The sequence below is a fragment of the Pezoporus occidentalis genome, unplaced genomic scaffold (assembly GCF_034315485.1).
Source record: "Pezoporus occidentalis ecotype Australia unplaced genomic scaffold, CSIRO_AGI_Poc_V1 ctg24, whole genome shotgun sequence".
Lineage (NCBI taxonomy): Eukaryota > Metazoa > Chordata > Aves > Psittaciformes > Psittacidae > Pezoporus > Pezoporus occidentalis.
The window spans coordinates 705904-718193 of NW_026914285.1; the positions used below are offsets into that span (position 1 = coordinate 705904).

General features: G+C 38.4%; 1 protein-coding gene across 4 annotated transcripts in view; it reads left to right on the plus strand.

The window, feature by feature from the left end:
- Positions 1-12290, plus strand: part of USP25 (ubiquitin specific peptidase 25) — a 90310-nt gene that overhangs the window by 16069 nt on the left and 61951 nt on the right. For 2 of the 4 annotated variants that reach the window (XM_062622110.1, XM_062622112.1), the window contains exons 2-3: positions 7381-7458; positions 8477-8621. In XM_062622110.1, coding sequence (XP_062478094.1) covers positions 7381-7458; positions 8477-8621 — 223 coding nt within the window. Of the gene's footprint in view, positions 1-6331; positions 6433-7380; positions 7459-8476; positions 8622-12290 lie in introns of those variants that run through there. The other 2 variants (XM_062622111.1, XM_062622113.1) reach the window with 2 other exon arrangements.

Genomic DNA, 12290 nt, shown 5'->3' on the forward strand with positions numbered 1-12290 from the left:
AGTTATATAACACTGTGATTAAGTAGGATCCTTTAATTTTTCAGGGAGGACTGTATGCTCGCAAGTAATGCACTCCATCCTTTTTTGCATTTTATTTTGTCCAGGCTGTGGTTGACTGAAGGTTATTGCCATACGCTGTGCCCTTTTGCTTCCTTGAAGGAAGTTTGCTCTCAGTCCAGTTGCAGATAAGTAATTATCCACTTTGCACAAGCTGCTGCTGTAATTGGTAGGTTTTGGAAGTCCGTGCAGAACAGTTCTGGGCTGAAAAAGCTGTGGTCTCGGTGCATGTCCTCTCTCTCCACAGGTGAATTTTGTCCAAGCCAAAGCTGAGATGCATTTTGCATTTGTATGTGTATGAAAAAAAACATCTTTATCTACTTTCTTAGAGAATATGATGTCATGCAAGAGGTTTCATTTTCCATGACAGAACAAAAGGAAACCTAGTTAGCACATAACAGGCAAGGGAACCCAATTCTGCTGTGCTTTAAGAGGTACTCTAATAATCATAGAATGGTTTGGGTTGGAAGGGACGTTGAAGACCATCCAGTTCCAACCTCCCTGCCATGGGCAGGGACACCTTCCACTAGACCAGGTTGCTCAAAGCCTCATCCAGCCTGGCCTTGAGCATTTCCAGGATGGGGCATCCACAGCTTTTCTGGGTAACCTCTGCCAGTGTCTCACCTCCCTCACAGTTAAGAATTTCTTCCTAATGTCTAATCTAAATCTACCCTCTTTTAGTTTAAAGCTGTTTCCCCCTTGTCCTGTCACTACGTGCCCTTGTAAAAAGTCCCTCTCCAAATTTCTTATAGGCCCCCTCTAGGTACTGCAAGGCTGCTTTAAGGTCTCCCTTGAGCCTTCTCTTTCTCCACGTTGAACAGCCACAACTCTCAGCCTGTCTTCACAGGAGATGCGCTCCAGCCCTCAGATCATCTTTGAGGCTCTTCTCTGGACTCGCTTGAGTAGGTCCATGTCCCTGTTGTTTTGGTGGCCCCAGAACTGAACACAGTACTGCAGGTGGGGTTTCACAGGAGCAGAGTGGAGGGGGAGAATCACCTCCCTTGACCTGCTGGTCATGCTCTTTTTGATGCAGTCCAAATACAGTTGGCTTTATGGCTGCAAGTGCACACTGTTGGGTCATGTTCAGTTTCTCATCAGCCAACACTCCCAAGTCCTTCTCCATGGGACTGCTCTCAGTCCGTTCTCTACCCAGCCTGTATTTGTGCTTGGGATTGCTCTGATCCAGGTGCAGGACCTTGCTCTTGGCCTTGTTGAACTTCTTGAGATTTGCACTGTCCCAGCTCTTGAGCCTGTCCAGGTCCTTCTGGATGGCATCCCTTCCCTCCAGTGTGTTGACTGCACCACACAGTTTAGTGTTGTTGGCAAGCTTGCTAAGGGTGCACTCAATGCCACTGTCCATGTCGCCAACAAACATGTTGAATAGCACCAGTCCCAGTACTGTCTCTTGAGGAACAGCATTTGTCACCAATTTCCACTTGGACTTTGAGCCACTGAGTCTGACTATCCAGACAATTCCTTATCTGCTGAGTAGTCCATCTGTCAAATCCATGTCTCTCCAGTTTAGAGACAAGGATGTTGTGTGGGACAGGGTCAAATGCCTTGCATAAGTCCAGGTAGATGACATCTGTTGCTCTTCCCTAATCCACCAGTGCCATAGCCCCATCATAGAATGCCACCAAATTTGTCAGGCACAGTTTGCCCTTAGTGTAGCCATGTTGGCTGTCACCAATTACCCCCTTATTGTCTATGTGTCTCATCATAGTTTCCTGGAGGATCTGCTCCATGGTCTTTCTGGGAACTGAGGTGAGACTGACTGGTCTGTAGTTTCCCTTTTTTTAAATGGGGGTTATGTTTCCCCTTTTCCATGAAGTGTGAACTTCACCAGACTGCCAAGACTTCTCAAATATGATTGATAGTGGCTTGGCCACTTCATCTGCCAGTTCCCTCAGGACCTGTGGATGCATCTCTCATCAGGTCCCATGGACTCATGCACCGTCAGGTTCCTTAAACCGTCTGGAACCTGATCTTCCCTTGCAGGAGGTACCTTAAAACCAGTGCAGAAATTTATCTTGGTCTTTGCAGTAGCAGAATACTGCTTTTAAAAATTTGTGCATGTATACCCAGTTTTTCATTTACATATTTATATATATATGTTTATTTTGCACACCAGAGAGAAAAATCTTGAGGGCAGAGATGCTAAAAGCCTTCTGGAATTTACTGTTTTCTCTGTATTTCAACTTAGTATCTTCATGGAAGGAGTTAGTTTTTATTCGCGCATTTGGAACTTGACCAACAGTTTATCTAGAAGATGGCTAATGTATCTGTGTTGCTGGAAGCCATAATGCTCAGCAGTGTATGTGGGCTTTTTAACTCTTCCTGGGAGATATGATTAATGTGGCAGAAAATGACATTTACAGTAGTAATTGAGGTTCTTTAGTCTGCTTGTCCTTTGTATGTTGGTTTGTTTGTGGCAGAAGCGTAAAGATTTTATTTATAGATGATTACCTTGTTCAAATCTCTGTGGTCTTCTCATGAGAGCAAAATCATATGAAGAAACCAGCTTACTAGCTGCTTGTCTCCAGGTGGTACCATTAGCAGGTTACATTAAAATTGTCTTTAATATAAAATATTTTATGCAGTGTCATTTGGATTTTCCTCCAACAAATAGCTCTTACAAACTGGTGTTGCACTGGGAAATATAGTAAGTGGGTTTCGTATGGAGGGACAGAGTCAAGATGCTGTTCTCAGCAGTTGCATTCCCCCTCCCCCTTTCTTTTTATCTCTGGTACAAGTATTCAGCCCTTGGGAAGGAAGGGATTCCCATAGTTCAATTTAATTATGTACTATTTAAATGAACTGCATAGTGAGGCAGTAGGCCCTGTTTTCTTTTGATAGTGTTTGGACCATCTCATTTATTACTAATCATACAATGTTTTCTGTGCTTGGAAGCTGAAAAATGTTTTTTTATCTTCTAAGGTGGAAAGTGCTTGTGTTGCAAATACAGATATTTGGATATTGCCATGAATAAAGCAAAAGATTACATGTACTTCTTTAGAAGCTACAGAGGTGAGAAAATAAGCAGATCAAAAGGTAGTTATTTTTGTTCCCTAAATTTATCTGTAGTATAATTCAGAATTAGTCAATTTATGAGATTTACTGTGTCCAAAATTTCATTTGTATAATTTAGCTTTTTGCTGTGATTTTGACAAGTTATCAGAGCTTACAGTACTGTCACAGAACTAATTTGGGCACAGTATCTCTCTACGTAGACAATAGTGTAAATCCTTTTCTGCTTCACTAGCGCTGGCACAGCTACTGAGTATGCTATTGTGTGAGGTTATAAACCAGATAATCTTAATTGGGCATTTCCTGAGAGGAAGGGAAGATGACTGAAAAAGGAAAGAATTGGAAATAAGGGCATGCATTCCTAATATTCAAATTTGGCTTCCATCCAGGAAAAGGGTGAGAATTTCCTGTTAGTTGAAATCTTCCAAGAGCTGAAAGCCTGGAGATACATACTGCATACCTCGGGGAGCCAGAGGAAGGGGGAAGGCTGGGAATAGCTCATGTATGAAAGCCCTGGGGAACTGATTGCTGTGTCCTGTGGTGGGACCAAGGGGTGTGAGCAGCTGTATCTCAGGGCAGTGATAGCATCAGGAGACTGTCTCCTTTTTCTGGCCAAGGATTTAGGTTACCCTGTAGCAGCTGTACCAGCAAAGTGTAGGCCAGGTCCTGAAGCCTTTTTACAGATGAGTCAAATGCAATTCAAACTACATGGAGTGTATGTGGTACATATATATGTGAGTATATGACGTACCACATTTGGTGCAGCACTGCAGATACACATGGAGTCTTGACTCGCTTAGCTGGAGGATCTGTGCTATATAGATAAACTATGGAATCTGTCATGTAAATATGAAGAAAGAAGTGGATACAGGCAGATAGGATTCACAGTAATTGAAGTGGATTTCTTAGCACCTGTACTTGCACCTGGAATAGTCTTTTGGGATCTGCATTTGTATACAGTAGTGTTCATGGACATTTGAGGGTCAGTATGCTTCAGTCATTTCAGCTCAAGTTAGCCCAAGCTCCAGGAAGAGTAAAGCTTCTAGGCTAGATATAATCAGAAAGAGCATTAATAGGAGTAAGGAAGGTGGCTTGCTTCATATGTTCAAGTCTGTCCTAAGTATTGTATTAAATATTAGTTAAGGTACAGAAGAGACTTAATGATGTAGCAGTTGCATTAGGAATTGATCTACAAGCTTCAGTCATGGATAATGGTGAAATTTTTGTAATAATTTTAAATCATCCAGTGTGCCACACAATAGGCTGTACTAAAGGAATATAATTCAAAAAAAATAAACTTTATCCGTTTTGACTTTAGCAGTCTAGTACAGATCCAGTAAATTAAAGTTACATCAAGAATTAAGTAATAACAGCTCTCTGTAGGTACAATTGTGTTTTATAAACTTCCTAAGTGAAAAGAAAAGCAAAAAGAAAATTGGATCTCAATGGCTAATCATGAGTGGGGAAAAAGGTTTGATAGGGATTACTTGCACTGTCACTTGTAATGAAAAAAAGTAGAATTGCCTTTGTTAACACAGTTTTGTGGGTGATAACTTATCATCAATATAGTGGTAAAGGAGAACAATGGCAAAGTTAAATGTGCAGCTTCAGGAAAGGTCTGTACACAGTGAAGATGATGCATATTTGAGGGGATAAGGGGAAGATGGTGAATGTGTGGAATAGAAGACTGCCAATGGAGTGGTGCGTTAAGGAGTTTTTTAGCTGCCTTAGGTAGTTTCAGAATTATCTCTGAAGACCTCTTTGTTGGCACATACTAAGAGAACGCAGGTGGAAACTATTGAAATCATACTCTTTTGTTGCTTTGTTTTTATCTTTTCCTCCTTCCTTTTTGGAAGGAGGTGTATCGTCACTGTAACTTCTGTGTGATTTGAAATAACTCAGTGAGAGATTAGTGGCAGCTTCTCCGCATTTACCTGAAAAGTCAGTAATGTCTGAACCGGGTGTTTGTGGCTCCAAGCAGTTCGGCTCCATTTGAGATACTTGGGATAACTGTTTTTTCCTCTTAATTTATGTCATTTGTAACTGGGATGCTTACGGATTCTCTGTGCTCTTCACCTAACTACCAGTTCAGAATTTTGGACCCAAGTGCCTTAAAATCTTGACTTGAAGAAAGTATATTTAGGTACTTAAATCATCTCTTTTATGAGAAAGGAACATCTCTGGGCCGGTTTTGGTCTGTTAAATGTGTATGTCCTTGGGAAGGGGGCCTTGAACCAGAACTTTAAACCAGAATACTGGAATCTGGATATAAACTACAGATGTCTAGGTTTTTAACTGACAGCTGTGCTCATAAATTGACAGCCAATATTTTGAACTGCTAAGAGATTGTTGGTAAACTGTGTCTCTTCTCTCTTTTCCCGGTTTTTGTGAACAATGAATATTCTTTGGTGAGCCTTTCCAAGTGTTGTATATATAGTTGAAGATAGAGAAATCTGTTATAACTTCTTATGATAATTTATAGTGAAACTATTTCCATTTTATTAACCATCATGTTGGTAGCAAATACAAAAATAAATCCAGTTTGCTGCCATGCATTGGCCTTGAATTGCTCCTGCCAGTTTTAATGCTTTGTAATTCCCAAATACTTTATTTCTTTCCTTTGCTTCTTGCCAGACCCAGGGGCAGGAAAGCAACTTTATAGGGGAAACAAGCCCTGCCTTTGTACAGTGCTATGAAATGCACAGAGTAAACAAATGAGGGGGTGAGGGATGGGGATAGAGTGGGAGTTTGTTTCCCTGCATCAGTTCGCTTTTCGTGTGCCAATAGCAGGGTTTTTAAAAAGCAAAGACAAAAAAAAAATAGAGGGCAAATTGGATTGTTAGTAGTGTCCCTTAGGATCATAAATGAACGGAAGATTGTGTACATAATTCATAAACATCCTGAACTATATGCCTTCTATTTCAACTTATTAGGGCATGAAGTAGCGCCTGCCAGGTTCATTTCACACTGGGGAATTCAGCATTCATGCAGCTCTTAATTTCCTCCTCTGTACAAAGCTGCGATAAGGAGAGAATAAGGGTATTTGAATATTTGATTCCAAATACTTGAAGAGAAGCATTGTAGAAATAGCCGCTAGTCAATTGTAGTTGGTGGTTTGTTCTTTTTTAATGAATACAGAGAGTAACATGAGAACATTTATTTGTCACTGATAGGAAATATGCTTTTTGTGTACTTTACAAAATCTTCTCTTTTATAAATTAAATTGTTTTGAGTTGAGGATGTGGTGGGCAAACAATAAAAAAGAAAAACCACTTGCAAATACCACTGAGCTTTTCTCCTTTTCCCATTTGCCAAAGGAAGAATGGAATTTCTTAGAACTGAACAATGGTCAGTCCTCTTTGTTTTCATGGGTTTAATGTTTCAGATGGTTGTAATGGTTAACTGGAGTTCAGGGATTCTTCCATGCTAGTGGTGTGATTTTTCTTTTTTTTTTTTTTTGGGGGGGTGTTTTTGCGTCTGTGATGTGATACCTGAGCATGAGCAGAGGCAATCAGCTGTTGGCTCTAAACAGGAATGGCACCAGATTATTCATTAAAAAAGGAAAAAAAAAAATAGTAAAAGGGCCAAAAATTCTCATTAAGTGAATATATAAGAGACTTAGAATGTCTTTTGTTCCATCTCCATGTGTTACTTTAAACTCAGTCATGGATGTTGACTGATGTGATTTGGGGGAGTTGGATTTAACTGGTCTAGGAAGGTGTTTAAGATAAATTGTTAAGGTTTTGCTTTTGTCTGTTTTGTGTTGTCATTTTTACAGCATTTCTCTTAAAACAGAAATGATCAGTAGCGAAAAATGTCTTACTTTTGAGGTTGGAATGGCTGGGCAATATGTATGTTAAAGAAATACTGTGATTGAGAATAATTGAGAGTTGAAAAAACTGGTTTCGGTGGGAGTTCAGTCAACTGTTACCCCTACTGCCTTTGAAAAGCAAGCTTATTTGTTCAGGAGAGCCAACTGTGGCTTTATATAGGTCCTTAAACCCATGTTGCATAGGCTCACTCATTATAATTCTTTTTGTTTTACAAAATAAAAGCCAAAGCACTAAACCCCACCAAAAAAAACCACTACATTTGGGAATTAAAAGGGCCCAAGTTGTAGAAACTAAGGCAGACTTAAATAATGAAGACTCTACCCCGCTGTGGTGCATAAAGCTCATAGGGAGTTACTTTTAAAGTTTGTAGAGAAGCATACTCTTGTAAGTAATTGGTTTTGCTGTTATTTGGCTCTTATTTTCATGATTTTTTTTTCTTTTTTTCTTTTTTTTTTTTTTTTAGCACCAGCAAACATTCTTAAATCAGCTGCGGGAGATCACTGGGATCAATGACATCCAGGTTTTACAACAGGCACTGAAGGTAAGATGGGTGTCTGACTTGTAGCTGAATGTATACATCTTACAACTGCCTGTGAAAACCCTAAACCCCACCCTTTCTTACCCTTCCCTTCCATTCTCAGCTTTTAAATACTTTTTACATTTATTTTGGGGAGGGAAAAAAAAAAACTAATAATGATGCCTTGTTCACTTTAGGAGGAATCTTGATCTGTTTTGGTAGGAATAAATTCATATTTTTTTTTTTAAATTAGTAATACATAAATGTTAACATAAATTAATCTGGTGTTAAATGAAAAGACGGGAATGGTATGACTTGTCTTTAACCTTCAGGTAAACTGTTTTGAGAAACTTCGGTGCTACTACAGTTGGTCAGGTGTTTTCTTGTCGAGGTGTAGAGCGAAGAGCTCTTCTTGAACTTGCCACCCTTTGCTAATCTGCTATTTCTTTTTTTTTTTCTTTTTTTTTTAACCACTGTAAATTCTTTCACAGCACAGAAGAATTCTTTAATGCAAGTAAGGAATGGCAGGTCTCTCTGCGTTCTGTTTCCTCCAATATATATCTATAAATAAAATCTCCCTCAAGCAGAGGTTTTTTGGGCATTAGGCATGGTAAATAAGGATCTAGTGAATTTACATCATATATAGTAGTTCAGATCCAGCATAAATCATGTATGCACCTACCCTTCAAAAGCCAATATTTCTGGCTTTAAAAAATGATGGGTTTTCAGAAGAATTCAGCTGAATGGTGTTGAAGTCTGTGTGTACTGATTATGCTTGTTGAGGGGTTATCCTGCTCTACAAGACCTTTATTTTTTTTCTGAAATAAGTGGAATTCTATCAAAGTAAATTTTATAAGATGTTTTATCTTTGTTTTGATTAAAAATATGTTAAGTTTGGAAACTTTATTTTCTAGTCAGTATTTCACCTGACAGTACAATGTATCATTGATCTTCTGAGCTGCTTGTAATGGCATTTGCTGTTGAGGAAAACTAAAAAAAAGAGTGAGGGGACTCTCATATCTTGTTTTGTTGATGCTTAAAGGACAGCAACGGTAATCTGGAGTTGGCTGTGGCTTTTCTTACCGCAAAGAATGCCAAAGTTCCCCAGCTAGAGGAGGCAACTTACTACCAAACAGCCCTTCCTGGAAATGACAGATACATCAGCGTGGGCAGCCAGGCAGACACCAGTAGGTATTTTTTCTTTTTATAAGTTTAGTATAAAGGCAAGGAGACTAAAAACTTGCCTGTGAGATGGCTGTTAATATGCTGCTAGTTCTTACTTAACAATTTTTTTATTATGTGTTCTTTCTTTCTTTATATGGTGTTTGGTTTTTTTTTGTTTTTGTTTTTTTTTTTTATTATTTGAGCTTTTTTTACCTGGTACTGATGTATGGTGCTGATCAGAGGGTGAACAACAGGGTTTTCAATCTTTTTTTTTTATGGTTTTTCCTATGATAGGATTGATTTTGGGGTGGTGCAGTAAATAAGTAAAGGCAAAAGCTGGGTAGTCTTCTATCAAAATAAAATAGAATATGTGAATGTCTATCTTAAGCGTATTAAGCTTTAGCATATTAAGAGTTGCTTCTCTGTGGCTGCAGTGACTTTCCTAAAGAAAGAAGTGAGAGGTTAAGTGTGATTTTTGTAGTAAAAGAGTAGGTATTTTATATGTGAAATCAACATAAAATATACTTAGTTTTAAAGATTTTTATTTAGTTGATACAGGAGGTCCCTCAATCTCTGTTTCTTTGAGCCATGTGAGTTCTATTCCTTTGCTTAAGAGCATAGTCATTTTTAGGGGGGGGGGAAATGTGTTAAGCATATTAAATGTGTTCTGCAAATAAATATAGGAAAGAATATGAAAGAATAAGACAAAGAAAGTTCTGTAGTGGGAATTACTTCTGTAAATCTGAGTTTCTTGATACTGAGTTACATCCCAACATTCTAAGTACAGATGTAGAATATTTCAGTTATATACTGATCCTTCGACCATGTATGCAGTACAGCTATGTGGCTTTTATTAAATGGGTAGAGTTATTTAGCTTCACCCTCAGTAGGGTTTTTTCTCTTTGTTTCACTAATGCAGAGGTGGCTACAGTGGCACCACTGCAGAGAAATCTAGTTGGGTCTTCTTGTCAGCTGCACAATTGTTGTGTTTTTTTTTTTGTTTGTTTTTTTTTTTTTTTTTTTTTTTTTTTTTTTTTTTTTTTTTTTTTTTTTGTTTTTTTTTTGTTTTTTTTTTTGTTTTTTTGTTTGGTTTAATTGGAAATGAGTTTATTCTCAACATCTCAGATCTGAAAGCTGCATTTAAATCCTTGGTGTTACTAGTAATCCTGTATGAAATGCACTGAGTGCATTATAGGTAGCTGTATTATCCTCTCAGTAAATTGTGGGGGGTGGTTTAAGTTTCCCCTCCCTTGAAAGAAAACACACACAAAGCCCTCTATGTAGTTATTTTTCAATGCCAGAAAATGGACATAGGGGAAATGGAGACTATTTTCAACAAACTTACCTGTTGTCAGTTATTGTCACAGTCTCCATTGTCGTAGTGTCCCGTACTGAAGACCTGCTATGGCAGTGGAATGGTAAGCTGGATTCTCTTGCAGTCCGTATTTAATTAGATTTATTAGTAATCCATTAATACAAGTGTTTAGTTTCATTGTCACTTACTGTGCTATGCAACCTTACTTAACATGCGAGGGGACAAGGGATAGAAGAGGGAAGAGTCAAGCCTGCAGAGTCCACGTTACCCACAACTGATGATCAAACTAAACAGAGTCAGTCTCTAGTTGCACATTCCAGGCTGATTTTCAGGATTCTCTTTTCTGGAGGGCTGAAGGCAGACCGAGATTCCTTACACGTTTATAGCACTATAGGTCACTAATCAAGAAGCTGTGGAAAAAACAGTTTTTTTTCTTGTTGTTATTGTGTTGGGTTTTCTTCATTTTGAGGGGAGGTGGTGGTGTTGTGCAGAGAGAAAGGGGGAAAGTGTTTACATCTTCAGTGTCTGGTCAGGTCCTCACTGGCAGCAAAGATGAGAGTCCTTTGCCAGCCTTCACAGTTTTAGTTAGATTGGAAGTATGCTATGATATGAAGGCATCTTGGCCTTTTCTTCACATTGGAGGATTTACAGGGTAAGAACTAAACACAAGAAAAGTCTAAACCAGTCTGATCATAGAGTTCTCACAGATAGAGATCTAGTAAAAGCTTCCTGCAGAAACCTGTAGTTCTCTTGTGATCTGCTTGCATGTCATGATTTTGATTATGAATTTAAAAAATGCACTATGCTTAAAATGTACAAGTTTCAGGGCCCTTTATTAATAAGTACTGCCATGTAAGGGAGTAACATGAAAGACAGCAGATGGCTTGGGAGAAGAGAATGGAAGGGTGGGCATAAATGAAAATCATCTGCAACCATCATCACTCCCTTCTGCAAAGAACACTGTTAGCAGTTCTCAGTAGCTATGCTGAGTTGCTGACAGTATCTTGCCTTTCAAATTTGACTCCCTTTTACTATCCCACGTAGGTACAATTACATGAAGATAATTATAACTCACCCTTACTGTTCCTTACTGCTTAACTACCTATGTGTGTTTGGAACTTAGAATGTTATGAGTCACCGAGCTTCACAGTCCCACAAAGTTAAGTCATCAAACTTGGGATGAAAGGGAGTTACAGATAAATATCGTATCTGTTTTATGCCACAGAAAACCTTACAAAGGCTTTTGAACATATGCCTTGCATTAAGGTATATCAAATGTATTTTGGGAGCTTGACTGGCTACATTTCTTTGAAATGGTTACTTAGTTAAGGGGTAAAATAAAAATGTATATGTATGAGTAAATAAATGGATGTATAACAATCAGCAGTAGCCTGAATTGTGCACTGGCTCTTGCAAAAGTGACCGTGGATCATTCAACTGTTTGCATGTTGTATTTTGTATGTTAGGAGGTATAAGAAAAGCTGATTTCTCTTATTAGCAAATGCAACATTTCATCAGCTGCAAAAATATTAATGAGTTTGCATAAAACTTACTCCATCTTTAAAAGCAAAGGCTGACTTGCACAGTCAGTGTTATTCATTATGCTTGCCTTTTTGCCTGTTCAAAAATGACATGTGCAAGCACCTGCAAGCGTAGCTTTTCCATGTCAAGAGTGATGCATGCTTTATCTGATACCTTTGCAAAGGTTGCATTACTCTTTCGGAATTTTTTTGTTTGTTTGTTTGTTTTTTCTTTTCTTTTTTTTCTGTTTTGCAGTCTGCTAGCGAGCAGAAGATGCATTAGGGTTGCAGTGTACAAATGAACACACCTTTTAATCTAAGATCACTTTAATGTTCTGTTTAGTAGCATAAGTCCTAGGCACTGCACTTCAAGCAAAGCAAAAGACATTTAGTAGTGCTTTCCAATATTTTCACTGTATTGATTTCTCTAGAAACCTTTTCTTTTTCTCCATTTGAGGTAATTCAATGTATTTTCATCTGTGGCTGCACAATGGAACTGTTGCATTTTTAAGCATCTATCCATTTCCTTCTTATTAATTGAGAAACTTCCAGAACCCATGAGTAAAGGAAGCAGCAAAATGAAAACATGTATTTTAGAAGTTGTATTGTCTTCTTATGCAAGAGCTGTCAAGACAAATTCTCTCCCTCCTTTCTTTTGAAAACTCGAAATTCTTTTCCACAAAACCTGAATTATTACTGTTCACAATTGTACATTCCACAGCTGAAACAAAAGATTTCAAGCCATTTTATAAAGACATAGTACAATGTCACTATAAAATGCCATGCACACCAACTTGAGGGTTGTGGATTTCATTGCTTCTGGGACCTGGCTTTTTATCTCTTCCTCTTCCTAGAGC